Raw genomic sequence first — 17,592 nt, 5'->3', positions numbered from 1 at the left:
CACTTGGGGACAATATTCAGGCTAGGGGAACTCATATTAATGTTGAAATACCTCATAAAATGAAAATTTCATGCCATGGGACCTTTAACATAAGTTAAATGTTCAAACAGAGATACTTTGCTTGGAAGGTTGCCAATGAATATAGATTCTTTTTTTTTAATGAAGGTTATCGGTTTGTGCTTCTCAGTGGGTTGCAATTATCATTTCACTTAAAAAAAAATATTAATAGAAAACAATTAATCTGAAAGAATTCGTAACATAATAATAATAATATACATGAAATGTAATCACACAATATATCATCGACGATAACCAGTCCTATTCTTTAATTAATTACATTTGTTACCTGTGTAAAAGAGGAAGGATTGTGTATTTTAGCAGACCAGCATGCTCATTGTTATAATTTTTTTTGTAGTCGTTTTTAGGAAATGTCAGTTGGGCGTTCATTGGAGTTGACGAGGCCCATCGCCTGAAGAATGATGACTCTCTCCTCTACAAGACTATGATGGATTTCAAGTCCAACCACAGGCTCCTGATCACTGGCACACCCCTCCAGAACTCACTCAAAGAGCTCTGGTCTCTGCTACACTTTATTATGCCTGAAAAGTAGGTGTGCTCTTGTTGTGTCTGCTCTTATTGTTCAGTGTGACTTTATTGCAACAGTGTTACTGTATGCAGCTGAGCTTTTCATGTGGTATTTTGGTAGCTCTTGTAACTCTGTGGTTTATTCTTAAAGGCTGATACCCTAGAGAGAATTCTTGTATTGGTTTAATGCAATGTAATAGTAAGATGTCACTGATATAAGCTGATATGTTGGTAGATTTCACTCGTGGGAGATGTTTGAAGAGGAACATGGGAAGGGCAGAGATTCTGGCTATACCAGCCTTCATAAAGAACTGGAGCCCTTCCTGCTGCGCAGAGTGAAGAAAGATGTGGAGAAATCTTTACCTGCCAAGGTGGAGCAGATCCTCAGGGTAGAGATGAGCGCTGTTCAGAAACAATATTACAAGTAAGAGAACCGATAACACAGCTTTTTAAAAATGACATGGAATCAAATTGGAACCACATTTTACTGTATTTATGGTCTTGTTGTTCATGATTCATCATTGCATGTCATTCTATATTCTAACAGATGTTTTTTCCCAGAGAAAATTTCACCCTTTGCTTTAGAAATTCCCACTTGTACACAAATATCCGATAGATAAAATTGATTAATCGAATCAATTGATTGTTTAGGTGGATATTGACGAGAAACTATAAAGCCCTGAGTAAAGGCACTAAAGGAAGCACGTCAGGCTTCCTCAACGTCATGATGGAGTTGAAGAAATGCTGTAACCACTGCTACCTCATTAAACCCCCTGATGATAACGAGTTCTACAACAGACAAGAAGGCCTGCAGGTATGTTTTCATCTTCCAGATGGGAAGCACTAGTTTATTAGTTGAAATTGTACAACAAAACATCCAAGACATTGTCCACAGTTGTAATATAATATAAATAAACAAATATAACACTTTAAAAAATATATATATATTTAATTTTTTTTTTTATAAAAAAAAAAAAACTATTTTGACTGTTTATTTTAAGCATTGTCACAAATTACATAGATAAAATATTAAAATAGGAGAAATATGATTCATTCCGTAATGCTTTGTCATAGGGGTGTGAACCTACACTGGTCTCACGGTACGATTACGATTATCATGCCATCGGTTCGGTTCGATAACACGATGCACTGCATCCTCATGTATGTAATTTTGTCAGTCAGTTATATGAACTGAACCTTTAATTTAAAATTTTAACACGCTTCTTGAATGTATTTAACCTCAAACAAAACTCAAGTCTGGGCACAGAAGACAACAGGAGCGTTTAGAACAAATACACAATATACTAAAAGCCACTTCAGGAGATGGTCTGGCTGCATTACAGTGAAAGCTAAAGTCTAAATGCATCTGGTTGTTGAAACATTTTACTCCTCCCAACAATGCTAAAAAATAAATGTGTGAGAGCATTATGGGCTATATGACATGTTATGGCCAGATATGACAGCGCTACTACAGCACGCATCGCCACAGACGAGCAGCTGTGTATCTCTTCAAACCGCAAATAAAACTGAAAGCAAGTCGCAGGTGCTCAACATACAATCATATTCATTAAAAGTAAAGAAACCGAATGATCTTACCAATGCTGTTGCCGCGCGCTCTCCTGTTGCGGTCTTTGATTTTGAAATTAGCTGAGATTAATAAAATGCAGCTCAAATCTGTTGTTTTCGGTGAAATCTGCGTATAGTAGGGATGGGCAACAGTGGTCGAGTAATCGAGTACTTGAACGTGACAGCGATCATCGATCATGAGAACGATGATCGCCCTGAAAAAAAAAAATTTGTCTCTTTTTTTTTTAATTGGTTATTGCGTCGTTTTGCGCGGTACCGGAGGTCTGATTGGTTAGCGTTATACAACACGCCTCCTGACCGCGGCGAAATAAAGTGAAACTGAGGCGTGCAGTAGGGCTGGGACGGTATGGATTTTTTCTTACCGCGGTTGAAAAGCAAGAAATTCCCGCGGTTCAGCGGTAAACCGCTTTAAACGGCTCCCGATTGAGTTTCGCACACAGCCGCACACGCACAGACCAGCGCAGGCAATTGAACATAATAAGGAACATGTTTATTTTACTTTATTTTTTCACGTTTAGAACAGGAATTAGAACAGAAATGGAATGATATCTGGAAAAAAAGTGCTGGCAAAACGAAATATAGACTAGGCCATGGTTTACATCCCAGTCATATTTTTTCCTGAGAGAGCAGATCAGATCACGACTGAGAGATCTGAAGATGGAACAGCATAAACAAAGACAAACAAACACATTTTTATTTATCGGTATTGATCAGTAATATAGCCTATATTTATTTGTTCATGTTTATTTATTTCCCATATTTTTACTTTCAGATTACAGTCGTCGTCATCAAACAATCACTTAAACTATAACGACTTTCGCGCACACCCGCCCATATAATATATTATTTATATTTATAGTATTTATATTTTTATATTACATATTTTTACAAATTCAGGCTATAATTTACATTTACAATTTACATCTCGTGTGTGCTTTTGTCTCAGTGGTTAATGAAGACTATTTAAGGAAGGCTCAAGGCTATTTAATTTAACAAAGTGTAGTCACTCGCTGCTCACACTACCGTGATTGTATATTATGCTACGTTTATTATTTATATTTATTTTTTATATTTTATAACATTTACATAGCCTATTTATATTATTTTACATATCTCGTGTGGTGTGCGCTTGTCTCAGTGGTTCAAGGCTATTTAACGAATACTTTTTAATTTAACAAGGCTATTTAGGCTAATGATTATTTATATATATATATATATATATATATATATGCATGTTATTTATATTACATAAATAATTTTTACATACTATATCATTATTTATATTTATGTTATTTATATTACATAAATAATTTTTACATACTATATCATTATATTATATTAGGCCTATTTTTACATATTTATATTAATTTATATATAGGCTATATGCCTATCTTGTGTGCGCTTTTGTCTCAGTGGTGCTATTTAACGAAGGCTATTTAATTTAACAAAGTGTCGCTGCTCACACTACCGTGATTGGATATTACTTATTATTTATATTACATATTTTTACATATTCATATTAATTTATATATCTCGTGTGCGCTTTTGTCTCAGTGGTTCAAATATTTAACGAAGGCTATTTAATTTAACCAAGTGTCGCACACTACTGTGCTTGTAAGCCTGCCAGACGGATATCTTTTTCGATAGCCTTTTAATGAAATTGGAATTTCAGAATCACATAGCCTACTTATATTTAATTGCCTACAATAGATTATTTATTGATTATATTGAATGAAATTTCGCATGCAGCTTATTTGTAGTCAATCTTTCCCAAACAGAGTTGGAAGACAGTTAAAACTTACCAGTACTAAGGAGGGCTGAGGCAGGTCCAGCTCAGTTTGTTCTTTCTGAAGCCGTGTTTTTTTTTTTTTGCCAGCTATGGGAGAAATCGGTCACCAGCGTTCGACCGGGCGGTGCGTTCTTTTTTCTGCTTTCATGACTTCTATCTACCGACCCGCTATTGTCGGCTGCGCAACCATTTGAGAGAATTGTGTTAAGCACGTGCAATTAAAAACCTGCTTATGCGCCTGTATTTTATATTTAGTAAAATTTAATTCAAATTATAGGCTACAAGACATTACACGGATACAAATGGAATGTTATAATGGAAAATTGCGCTCCCCAACTCGAGAAAGGTCGGATTTGCTCCATCTTTTGATTCAGTTTTGTTTAGAAAACCTTGAATCCATATAAGACACGCACGTCATTAGACACAATCCATGTCATTAGAATCAATGAATCCATGGAATTAGACACAACGTGCACACATGTGCAGGCCAATGTTTTTGTTTTGTTTTTTTGCGGTGATGGCGGTGACGATCTCAGACCCGCGGTAGGCGTCACGTGACCGCGGTATTGCGGTAATGCGGTAACCGTCCCAGCCCTAGCGTGCAGCACTGCAGTGATGTCTGGAATCACTGTGATCATTGAATGGTTAGTGCAAGATGTGCAGCGCCAATCTGTCACAGCCTACATAGCATTATAATAAGAACACGATGGAAATAGAAAGCTGTAAATGATCTGTGCTCAGTTCCCCGTGTATCAGCTGATCCACAGAGAAACTAGCGAGAACACTCACTAGCGCGTAAAGTTCATGTGCGCATTCGCATCCTTTTCTACAGATGCACGTTGTAAGATTACTTTTATGTTGTCTATATCTGATTAATCTAATATAAGAAGCGTTTGGTTGGGCTTAAGCTAGCAAAGCGCTGCCGTTATACCGGCTGTTCATTCTCTTCAGTTTCAGCTCAAACGCATATTTCATGCTCGACATGATGGTTTAGAGACAGTCATATTCTTTTTAGATAGGCTATTTCTTTCTCAGAATCATTGATATTAGTAATGCAGCAGTGCTATACTGGTCTCATATTTTTTAACAGTAGACCTATAGTTATTTAAAGTTTTTTTCGTTATGAGTTCGAAAACGCGCAGTGACGTCTGTAAACACTTCCATCATGAATAATAAAATGAAGTGCATGATGTGCAGAGTCAATCTGTCAAAGCATTATAATGAGAACACGATTTTAATAAAATGTTGTTTCTGTGTGCTTTCTTTGTCCGTGTATCAGCGTTGTTAAGGGAAGAGCGCATTCAAAATGTTCCCTTTCAAACCCTTCGCCTGTCAAATCTAGCACGCTGAAGTTCACATGCGCATTCACGTCCTTTTGGGTTGATTTGTCATAATAGGTTCATAATAATCTCCATATTAATATTGATATAGGGTGCGTTTGGTTGAGTTTATTAACCAGCTAGCAAGCTCTGCAGGGTGGTGTTATTTCACAGTTTCAGCTCAAAGGCAATGCTCGATATTACTGACTTGGTTATTTGAGATGGTCATTTTATAAAGATGTTTCTTTTTCAAAGACATTAATGCATCATAATCTAGCAGTTATTTTTTGTTTTATATGTTCATGTTTTCATATACCTGTTTTCATGTCACTTGTATTTGTTATAACAACCATTTTCATAACAGTTTTCATTATCTCAATGACGGACAAGCCCCGCCCCCTGCACATGCCCCGCCCCCGAGTACTCGAGTACTCGTTTTTGAGACCTATCGATGATCGAAATGAGAAATTGACAAAAATGCCCATCCCTAGCGTATAGTGTGGGAATTGGAGATCGGATTTATATCCGTTTTGCGGAGATACATTTATGTGACCTAATGTAAATGAAATCGTTTTGATAAATCCGATAGATATCTGATCTGTAAAAACGCATGAAGTGACCAGGTGTAAACAGGCCCTTTAAGAACTCTAACGTTGATATAATTTGATCCATGTTTAGCTGAGTTGGGTCCACCTTGGCACTGACAGGTACGGTGGCCGAGACAGCTCAACGCGCTGCAAATGAAGAAAACACATGCAAATAGAAAAAACATCTTCTTCAGTTTGACAACACATGTACTGCAAAAGTTCACGACACATGCAAATACAAAAACGCGCTGCAAAAGTTCACAACACATGCAAATAGAGAAACGCGCTGCAAACACTCACAACACATGCAAATAGAGAAACGCTGCAAAAGTTCACAACACATGCAAATAGAGAAACGCTGCAAAAGTTCACAACACATGCAAATACAAAAACGCGCTGCAAACATTCACAACACATGCAAATAGAGAAACGCTGCAAACATTCACAACACATGCAAATAGAGAAACGCTGCAAAAGTTCACAACACATGCAAATAGAGAAACGCGCTGCAAAAGTTCACAACACATGCAAATAGAGAAACGCTGCAAACATTCACAACACATGCAAATAGAGAAACGCTGCAAAAGTTCACAACACATGCAAATACAAAAACGCGCTGCAAACATTCACAACACATGCAAATAGAGAAACGCTGCAAACATTCACAACACATGCAAATAGAGAAACGCTGCAAAAGTTCACAACACATGCAAATAGAGAAACGCGCTGCAAAAGTTCACAACACATGCAAATAGAGAAACGCGCTGCAAAAAGTTCACAACACATGCAAATACGCGCTGCAACACATTCCAGGCCCGGCGAACTGGCCCTTTCTGCAATGATCTGAATGATGATGATGATGATTAGGCTACTTTTAGAGTTAAATTAGTATTTTAATTTGCACTACAATAATTTATAGTGCATCACATAACTGACGCGCTGTAATAAGATTAGGTAACTCCTCATTAAAAAAAAAAAAAAAAAACTTGTATAACACCTATCTGTTCTCATTTATTTTAACTACGGGCCACAAGGGAAATATTAATATATTTAGGTTAAATAGTGTTATCAGAACATGTTGAAGAAGAGCTTGCATCGCTGACTTAGTTTCACTTTCTGCAGTGAATAATTAATTGGGATTTGAGTCATAAAATCAAGGAAATTATAAAAAATATATATTATTTATTATTAATAATTTATTAATAATATTTTTTAACACAAAATAATACCCCAAATCGTTTGTCCTGGCGCCGGGACTGGCATACCAAAACAAAAGTGTCAAGGGAACACCAACAATTGACGAACATTAGTCTTCGGTGGGGTGCACCTGAAAGGTGTTTGTTTGTTTATTTTAACATTCTGATCGTATGTGCATTATGAGCAGGCCTATTTGCAGTGCGTTTTTGTATTTGCATGTGTTGTGAACTTTTGAAGCGTTTCTCTATTTTCATGTGTTGTGAACTTTTGCAGCGCGTTTCTCTATTTTCATGTGTTGTGAACTTTTGCAGCGCGTTTCTGTATTTTCATGTGTTGTGAACTTTTGCAGCGCGTTTCTCTATTTTCATGTGTTGTGAACTTTTGCAGCGCGTTTTTGTATTTGCATGTGTTGTGGACTTCTTGCTGCGCGTTTCTATATTTGCATGTGTTGTGGACTTCTTGCTGCGCGTTTCTCTATTTGCATGTGTTGTGGACTTCTTGCTGCACGTTTTTGTATTGGCATGTGTTGTGGACTTCTTGCTGCGCGTTTCTCTATTTGCATGTGTTGTGGACTTTTGCAGCGCATGTGTTGTAAAACTGATGAAGATGTTTTCTTTATTTGCTGGTGTTTTTTCTATTTGCATGTGTTTTCTTCATTTGCAGCGCGTTGAGCTCTCTCGGCCACCGTAGACAGGCCTTAACAGCTCACGATGAAAACGGCTGATGTGTTTTATCAAGTTAGTGGTATTATTACCCCAATGCACATTTTATTTGTGCGTGACATGATTTACACACAGCGCGTGTGTCCTCCAGGTCTTGCTTACCAGTAGGGGTGTGCATTGGCACTGCCCTCACAATTCGATTCGATTACGATTCACCAGGTAACGATTCGATTCAATTCGATTCTACGATGCATTGCGATGCATCAAAATTCTACTGCACACAACAAGGCAAATCAGTCATGAGGCAATACAAGCAGTCAGATATTGAACAACAGATTTTATTGGCTGCTATGTGTGTATTATCACTCTCCTGTATCTTTGACATAAATGTCATTAAATAAAATAAAATTTTATGGTACAGGGTATTGGATATGGCATTTTCAAACCTGAAAAAGAAAACATAAATCACTGCTTTCAGTGCTTTGAATGAGAAATGTTTCTCTTCTCTATGCTTTAGAACCATTTAAAATTAAATAAAGCAATTATAACAGCCAACTTTTTCCAGCAGTAAAAAAAATAAAATAAACACAACACTGCCAGAAGTTTTTGCCCAAACTTCAAAAGCCTGTTTAAATGATTAAAACTAGAAGCATATATTCACTTTAATGTTACATTTATCATGTGAACTACTTATATACAACAAGTTATATGCATGTGTGTATGAGACAGAGGGGAACACGGTCGCATTTGCAGCAGATATATGCTGCCCATCATAAATCAAAGCACGAGACAGACGGGGTTCGGAGGAGAAGACCGGAAAATGTGACATAATGGACAATATTCGTCTGTATTTGCAATATACGAGCCACGGTTCAGCTGCACGAGACAAACGCTGCCAGTGTGAATCATGCACAACGGAGGCGCGAGGCTCCTGCTCTCCATACGCACCGCTTCTGCCCTGCCAACGCACTGCCAACGTGTGCGGTGTGAAGCCGGAATCCGAAATGTGCCCAGATGTCCGCTTTCCAAGCTTTGGGGGCGTTTTTAATTACCCGTCTATTGCAGTCATCTCCCTCCGCCTCAGCCATCTTGATTGTTGTTGTTGTTATGACCCCGGAAGTAATTGAAACTTCACAACTTTATTGTCCAACTCAAGGCCAGAAAATAAGCGGTGACATAATCAATTATGGCACTTTGCCGCATCGATGCTGAATCGTGCATGCCCCGCATTGGGATGCATCGTCGAATCGATTATTGTTGACACCACTACTTACCAGGTTGTTCATAAAAGCTGAAATGTGCCCAGATGTCGGCTTTTAAAGTAGTTGGAGCATTTTTATTACTCTCTCGCATCTTGCCTCCCTCTGCCATTGTATGCTACCACGACAGCGCACGTACGTGACAAATGATGGCAGAAAAGCGCCAGTGCATTATAATCGGTTATGGTCTATTATTGAACCGATACCAAATCGTCCTCGTCTGCATCGCGATGCATCGAAGAAACGATTCATATCGACACCCTTCTTTGTCACACCTAATAGGAACACAATGTCTGACTTGTCTTTAACAAGTTTTAGTTATTTACGAAACCCCTAAAATAACATATGCCAAGAGAAATGTAATGCAAAGAAAAAAATATATTTTGTGCAAAATCCAGAAATGGTAACCGGTGAGGATGCTGATGTTTTCCCATACATCTTATTGCATGTAAACTGTCAAATACACACAAGGTTTGCATAGTTACAAGGTTAACACTGCCATATCGCCCACCCCTATTTGAAAGAATGTTGCATTAGGGCAGTGGTTCCTAACTAGGGGGCTTTCAGCAGTGACTACATACTGACCGAACTGATATATTGTCTGCAGCACCTTATTCGCAGCAGTGGGAAGCTGATTCTTCTGGATAAACTGCTGGTTCGGCTGAAAGAAAGAGGGCACCGTGTGCTCATCTTCTCCCAGATGGTTCGGATGCTGGACATCCTAGCGGAGTACCTAAAGTACAGGCAGTTCTTATTCCAGGTGATGGCACAACTCACTCACTGGGATTGAACCGCAGTGTTTGTGGCTCAGGTGTGACTTACAAAAGGGTTTGTGTTTGCAGAGACTGGATGGTTCCATAAAGGGTGAGATGAGGAAGCAGGCTTTGGATCACTTTAATGCTGAAGGCTCTGAGGTATGTGTGAAATCACTGGTTATTAAGGGCGTAAATATTTGTGCTGACATTATTTACTTAATTACATTATTATTGCGACGTGTCCTGAAGTCACACAAATTGGGTTTCATCCAATTCTGGAACAAGTATTAAAATAATAAATTAGACGTGCTCAATCTGTCAAATTGAAATAAATAATTTGGATAAAAATAAAGGATATAATTTAGGACACGTGGTATTAGGACACAAACATGTATACTCATACGCATTTATGATTGATAATTAGGGCTGACAAGCGATTTCATTTTTCATCTTATTAATTACATGATGTGCCGATTCATTAATCGCAAATCAACCGCACTTAAATTTTGGCTGAGAAGGTACCCCCCAATTTATGTTTATTTATCTTTATTTATACATAATTATATATTAACACACACTGCTTAATGCAGCTCTGAAGTGGCATGAATATGACTGCAAAATGAATGATACTCTAAATATGAAACAGTAGGTGGTGGCACGATCTTAATGAGCGAGTCATTCATTCAGGAACGAAGCAAGTGGCCGTCTTTATAAATGGGTCACTGAAGTAATGGCTTACTTGATGCGTTAAAAACCGCTGATTCATTCAGTAATGAAACACCACTGTGTGCTGCTCTGAGACACACAACACTTTTCCCCATAATTAATCGTACCAAATTAACATGTTAAATCAACAGCCTACTAGGGTTGGGCGATGTCTCCTAAATTGGCAGTTGACAATGTTTACAGTAAAACATTGTGATGGACGATGATATCGTCGTTTTTTTTTATTAATACAAATATATAATTTACTATATCTGTATTTTACTATCTCTTTACATAAATACTATTTTTTACTTAAAAACTATATGATTTCGTTATTTTACTAACCCAAATAATGACTCATCTGTGCTAGGTTGGGAAAAAAGTAGCTTCCTTCCACTTAAGAAGAGTTGTGCACTTTTTATTTTAATATATCTCTTTACATGAATACTATTTTCTACTTCAAAACTATAATTTCGTTACTAACCCAGTGTTTTGTATGTTTGCTGTTTTAACGTGAATAATACAGAGTGAAGCACAAAGCTTTGTTTACAAAGGAAATAAATGTGCAGCCATGAATGGATTCATGCCGAATGAGAGGTGTAGGCTGAGCCCAATTTAAGATTTGTCAGCTTTTTTATTCTGTTTTGCGATTTCCGTGAATTTTAACAATAGGCCTAACGTTAGTCCATTTTATCCCACATGGATCTCGTTTCTTTTCTCAAATCTTCACTCGCGTCACACCCATTTTCGCAGGGAATTATAAACGTTTCTTCTTTTAGTTTGTTTATAATTAAGTTTATTATACTCATTCACGTCCTTTACTGTGGGAAATAGGGCTGCACGATTAATCTGAAAAAAATCACGATCTCGATTCAAACATAAATGCGATCTCATTTCTTAATGTTGGCGATTCACTTCCGTGTATTTCCCTCAGATCATGCTGCTTTCACGCGTTATTGGTCACACCAGAGCTTGTCACACTCACACAATAACAAAACACTAACCAATCAATCATAAATCTCCACTTCTCTCCTCTCCCTCATTGGCCATGTTTCGCTGTTACTGACGTGTAACAAGACGGCAGAGCAGACCTAAACGGAGTCAGATTTGTAGCGGTAAGAGGTAAAAATTAACCGCAAACTGTGCACGCGCGCACGGCAGAGAGGGAGAGAGAGCGAGAGACCTTGCGTGTGTGTGCTGGTGTGCACCTAATGAAGCGCATGTAAGACGGAGAGCATCCTGATTGGCTTGTTTCGGTAAGTCAACCAATCAATTGTCAGTGTGGGCGGGCTTTTATCTCTTCTCCCGAACCGAATTAATCAGTTCAGTGTATCTAGAAACTGGAGCGCCATGGCAGAGGGAGAGTGCCCCAAAAAACGAAAGTATAAAGTATAAACATAATGACAATCTTGCACGCTGTACAGTTTGTTACTGACATGTTATGTTTGAGTTAAACAAGTTTAATTTCATGTGCATATTTTTCAGGTTGGCTAGTTGCCAAGGCTACATGAAAACAACAAACTCATTAGACCTGTTTAAAGTTGCAATGAAATATAAATAAAAGCAGTTTACATAAATAGTATAAGCAGCTTATGTAAATAGTAAAAGTTACCTCCCTGAAATGACATTTTTCAGGTTGGGATGTCTGTAACACTGTCTTAGTACATTAAGCCACGTTAAGCGTTTTCTTATAACATTTTTTTTTAAATATTTTATTTATAATTTTCATTTTTTACAAAAACGCAAAAACAAAATGAAACAACGAAATAAGACAACAAAAACCCTCTCTCCACAAGGCAAGATATTAAATAATCATAAAAATAGAAATAAACAGTAATAAGCATATATTTACATCTAGTCTGTCTACATTTGTTGTTTCTACATTTTAATTTAATTGTAACTAATTACTTTTATTTAAAATTGATTCTTTTTTTTTAAAGTATAAGAAAAAATGAGAATCGTGTAAGAGAATCGTGATCTCAATTCCCATGGAGAAAAATCGTGATTCACATTTTAGCAAGAATCGTGCAGCCCTAGTGGGAAAGTAGAAAAACACTGTAGGACAAATAGGCTACCTTTTTACTTAATTTTATTTAACACAGTTTGTGCTTGTTATTAGACTTGGTAAGGCGCGTCAAGTTTATTTGAATAGAGCATTTCACACACACACACACACACACACACACACACACACACACACACACACACACACACACACACACACACACACACACACACAGGCCATTTTACTTTCGTTTTCTCTGGCAGTGAATAATCAAACATAGCTTAAATGTCTTGACCCTGTGGAAGATAAAATTCGCTCTTCAGAACTTTTACAACAAGTGTTGCTTTGCAACATCAGGAGAACACGTGAAGACGAAGATATTTGAGAAGGTGTCTACAGCTCGTGTTTCATCTTGCGCAGAGCGGTATATGATGCATCTTTGAGGGGAAATACATTTTTTTAAAACTTTTTTCATATTTAATTTTCTTACTTTTTTTAGGTTACCATTATTTACTGATAATCGTTTAAATGTTTTACAGGCTGTGGTGTTGTTTCACTGACGGAAGTGCTGAAATAAACACGCATGCTTATGAAATGGATGTTTGAGCCTTGTTTATTATTTCAAAATGTAGGCTATATCTGGCAAAGACTACAGTATTTAAAATAGAATATATGCATTAGTTATATTCTCAATTTAATTTACAGAGCAATCCCTGCAAAGTTTTTAGATTAACTATAGAAGAGGTTTAGTGTGCGTCGCAATCACAACAAGACTGGCAATGGGGGGCGTGGCATCACGATGGTTCGATGCACGATGCATCACGCTCCGTCGTGATGTCAGTCAGTCATCACGATGGACGATGATATCCTACCGCCTACTAGTTAGTTATATAATTTAAATTAATGCCATTGTCTCATGTATTTATTTATTTAAAGTGTAATTAAGAAAACAACAAGTAACTTTGGATTTCATCTTTATTATTTACCATTTCGGCAAACTATGAATGCAAATTTTAAAATTAAACTGATTAAACAACATTAACTGGTGCAAAAATGCTTTACCGTACAAGCCAGTAACCAATTTAAAACTAGCATTTAAAGGGATGGTTCACCCAAAAATTAAAATCTACTCACCCGCAAGTAATTTCAAACCTGTATGAATTTCTTTCTTTCTTCTGCTGAACACAAAATTCATCCCCATTGACTTCCATAGTAGGGAAAAAAGAAAATACTATGGAAGTCAATGGGGACCATCAACTGTTTGGTTACCCATATTCTTCAAAATATATAATCTCTTGTGTTCAGCAGAAGAAAGAAATTCATACAGGTTTGGAACAACTTGAGGGTGAGAGTAAATGATGACAGAATAAATTTTTTGGGGTGAACTATCCCTTTAAACTAGTATGTAGTTTTTTTATTTATTATTTTACACTTTTTGGTCCATGGTACATGGCCTACGAGTCTTCAAAATAGATTTTTTAGTTCTATGAAAAATGGAGTTGTTTTAAATATTGACCATAAATTTATATTATCTCTGTGTGCCTGTACATGTCTTTGCGTGTGCATGACATTGTCTCTATGACTTTGCAGGATTTCTGCTTCTTGTTGTCCACGCGAGCGGGTGGTCTGGGCATTAATCTGGCCTCTGCGGATACAGTGGTCATTTTTGACTCTGACTGGAACCCTCAGAATGACCTGCAGGCCCAGGCCAGAGCTCACAGGATTGGTCAGAAAAAACAGGTCAACATTACCTCCACACATTACATGCCGTACATCAGTTATATTGCGTATGCTGGTTTTTATTGTATTAATATTGATTAGAGCAGCAAAATTAATATATCATTTGAAAGGAATGTTCAACAGGCTTTGCTGTAATCGTTGCAAATGTCAGAAAGTAAAATTCTGTGGTAAAATGTGCTGATTGTCAATTGTGTAGCTCTAATATTTATAGTGCTGGGTGGGACAGTTGTAAAGGATTTTTGTGTGCATTAGCACTGATTAGTCTGTACTAGATGTGCTGATATTTAGTAATACAATATATATCACAGTAATGAACATGCGCAGGACACTTTGAAATACAGTGAATAATTCTAGATACCTTTACAAATTTTATGTATGCTGCTTAAAACAAAATGTAAATTTTTTTGTTATATTAAAAAAGTAATATCAATGCCATGATATTACCATATACGTTATAAAAGCATAAGCAATTATTGTGATATTTGATAGTCACATGCCTAGTATACATTTATTCTTTATGACTTAGTCTAGTCCACTACTATAATGTCTGCTATGTAATCTCTTTCAGGTGAATATATACCGTCTGGTGACGAAAGGCTCAGTTGAGGAGGACATTATTGAGAGAGCCAAGAAGAAAATGGTGTTGGACCACCTGGTGATTCAAAGGATGGACACCACGGGAAAGACGGTCCTTCATACGGGTGCTGCTCCTTCCAGGTACAGCTCCCAATATAACTTGACTAAATTGCCAAATAATTGAATGTAAATATGTATCTGCAGGGCTTGCCATTAAGCCATGTTATGTGCTTGTTGTTCACAAAGTAACTACTCGCAGTATGCGATTCCTTATTTGTTCTGATTTCTCCATGAGAGTCTCTCTCACACAGACAGGCTGTCTCAACTGGCACGGCCTTGTTACGGTCAATACATTATCAGTCACAGTTTACACAATGTAATAAAATCAGAATCATTCTCGCCTGAATTTTTGGTTGATGATTTTTCAGTGCTTCCCTAGTTATTTTTTCATTGTTGTTTCAAACAGGCTACTTGTCTGGTCAGGCAAGACAAATTCTTTCACTTGCCCCTTTAAAAAATATCCACTTAAAAAAATATCCCGGACAAACACTGTATATGCGAACTTGTCACTGCTCCAATGCAAGCTAAAAGAGTTTGGGTTGCTTATGACATGCATTTGAAACAACCATCTTGCCAAATTTGTACTGAGAATCCTTCATGAATCTATTTCACTGCGGTTTTAATCAATGGTTTAACTATTTAAGGCAAGGAAATAAAAGAAATAGCCATTGAAATTGCCACTCTTAGTGGAAATTCTAGTGTGTATAATGTATACATATATTTAATAGCGTTATTATTGTCGGATTCCTCTGCAGTTCCACTCCATTCAATAAGGAGGAGCTGTCAGCCATCCTGAAGTTTGGTGCTGAAGAACTTTTCAAAGAGCTGGAAGGAGAGGAGCAGGAACCTCAGGTCTGTGGGGTTAAACAGAGATGCTCATCTGCATACGGGCTAGGGATGGGAGAAAATATTGATCGTCTGATGTTTCTAACCACAGATGGTCAATATCATTGTGTGCTTCCACGCGAACCCACAAAACAAACCGTTGAACCTTCTAAAAAATAATCTTCCATAAAGTTTGAAAGGTTAAACCAAATGACTAGGGCAATCGCAGGCATCATTGCACAGGATATGTGCTGATGTTATGCTTATGTGTGGTCTGTCGCTCACCTGTATTTCAATGTTTTCCCCTCAAAATGCTCTACGAAAGCATTTATGCCATTTGGAATGCAAGTAGGTCTTATATATTTAATACACATCTCACTTTCCGACAGAAGGCTGCTTTCAAATGCTCACTTGCACTATTGAAGAGGACTTGACGGAAAGCGGCTGTGTGTGACTCTGTTGTGTAAACGGTTAAATGCATTTGCCTCAAATGCTTTTATGATGTAAAATTAATGTAAACACAGGCAGTTATGTCTTAAGGGATTTGATTGGACATCTGATTTGTCAAAATTGATCTGTGCATTTGTGTAAATATGGCCTATTAGATCTCCTGCTGTCAGTAATAATCAAACGCCAGTAAAGCTGAGTAAGAAAAAATCATTGCTCTTGACTGGAAACATTCAGGTACTTAATGCACTTTTAGATACTGAAAACACTGTTTATTCCTGGTCATGTTTCTTTGTCTTTATTATTTACAATTTGCTTGTATGTTTTGAAATTCTCTTTAGTAAGTAGACCTTTTTTTTAAAAAAAAAGGTTGCACTTTATTTTAAGGTGCATATGTTAGTGTAATTATACATTTTAATACTGAGTAATAATATACTACTAGCAACTAAACACAAACCAAACCCTATAGTAAGTACATAGAAATATGCACAGTTTATAGTAATTGCTACACTAAATAAATTTAACTTTTAACAAGGACTCTGTAAAATAATGTGTTTCCCCAAAAAAATGTAGATCAATAATTTTTTTGGTGCCTGAAGATTCCTATCTCTAGTATGGGCGTGGGCTACTGTGCAGCCGTTTTTGACGTTGTTTGTTGCTCCTGTAGGAGATGGATATTGACGAAATCCTGAAGAGAGCAGAGACCAGAGAGAACGATCCTGGACCATCGACTGTAGGAGAAGAGCTCCTCTCACAATTTAAGGTGTGCGCTTTAAAAAACGTACTGCAAAAAAAAATGTTTTGCACGTGTGCTGGACCTTCTCTAGAGGCTGTCAGTCACACCATTAACACGCTATTAAACAAAGCTTGCTCCATCCTCCAGGTGGCAAATTTCTCCATGATGGATGAAGAAGAAATTAACATGGACACAGAGCGGAATGTTAAGAACTGGGATGACATTATCCCAGAGGAACAGCGGAGGAGACTTGAGGAAGAGGAGCGACAGAAAGAGCTCGCAGAGATCTATTTATTGCCCCGTATGAGGAAATGTGCTAAACAGGTTAGCCGATGCCAGTAAACAAACGTCTGTTTGTTTGTTTGACTTTGGAAGATTAAATGCTTGGGTTACATCATGAATTGTATACATAAAATGAGCGGTGTTAAATGAATGATAAATGACATGTATCGCAACATACACCTGCAGTTCTTTGTACTTTATGTACTTGTTTGTTTTGCAATGACAGGCCAACTTTAATGGAAATGAGGGCAGACGCAGCCGGAACAGACGATACTCTGGTTCAGACAGCGATTCGGTCTCTGACAGAAAGAGGCCCAAGAAACGAGGAAGACCTCGAACTATTCCAAGAGAGAACATTAAAGGTTTCACTGATGCCGAGATACGCAGGTAGAGCTGCTGATACTCAGTTTCTCATAATTCAGCACTGGGGTGGTTGGTATTAGCAGTTTGATATCGTGCTAATGATAGTGTATATT

At 37.4% G+C, this 17,592-nt stretch overlaps 1 protein-coding gene across 1 annotated transcript in view; it reads left to right on the top strand.

Moving 5' to 3' along the window:
• Positions 1–17,592, top strand: part of chd1 (chromodomain helicase DNA binding protein 1) — a 50,187-nt gene that overhangs the window by 19,224 nt on the left and 13,371 nt on the right. The window contains exons 14-24 of the mRNA XM_079805299.1: positions 416–606; positions 821–1,009; positions 1,237–1,399; positions 9,593–9,745; positions 9,828–9,899; positions 14,041–14,190; positions 14,759–14,907; positions 15,582–15,678; positions 16,766–16,861; positions 16,982–17,158; positions 17,343–17,503. Coding sequence (XP_079661425.1) covers positions 416–606; positions 821–1,009; positions 1,237–1,399; positions 9,593–9,745; positions 9,828–9,899; positions 14,041–14,190; positions 14,759–14,907; positions 15,582–15,678; positions 16,766–16,861; positions 16,982–17,158; positions 17,343–17,503 — 1,598 coding nt within the window. The remainder of the gene's footprint in view (positions 1–415; positions 607–820; positions 1,010–1,236; positions 1,400–9,592; positions 9,746–9,827; positions 9,900–14,040; positions 14,191–14,758; positions 14,908–15,581; positions 15,679–16,765; positions 16,862–16,981; positions 17,159–17,342; positions 17,504–17,592) is intronic.

The sequence above is a fragment of the Gobio gobio genome (genome assembly GCF_949357685.1).
Source record: "Gobio gobio genome assembly, chromosome: 22".
In the NCBI taxonomy this organism is placed as follows: Eukaryota; Metazoa; Chordata; class Actinopteri; order Cypriniformes; family Gobionidae; genus Gobio; species Gobio gobio.
Note: the sequence above shows the minus strand (reverse complement) of the source record. Positions and strands in the feature narration are given on the sequence as shown.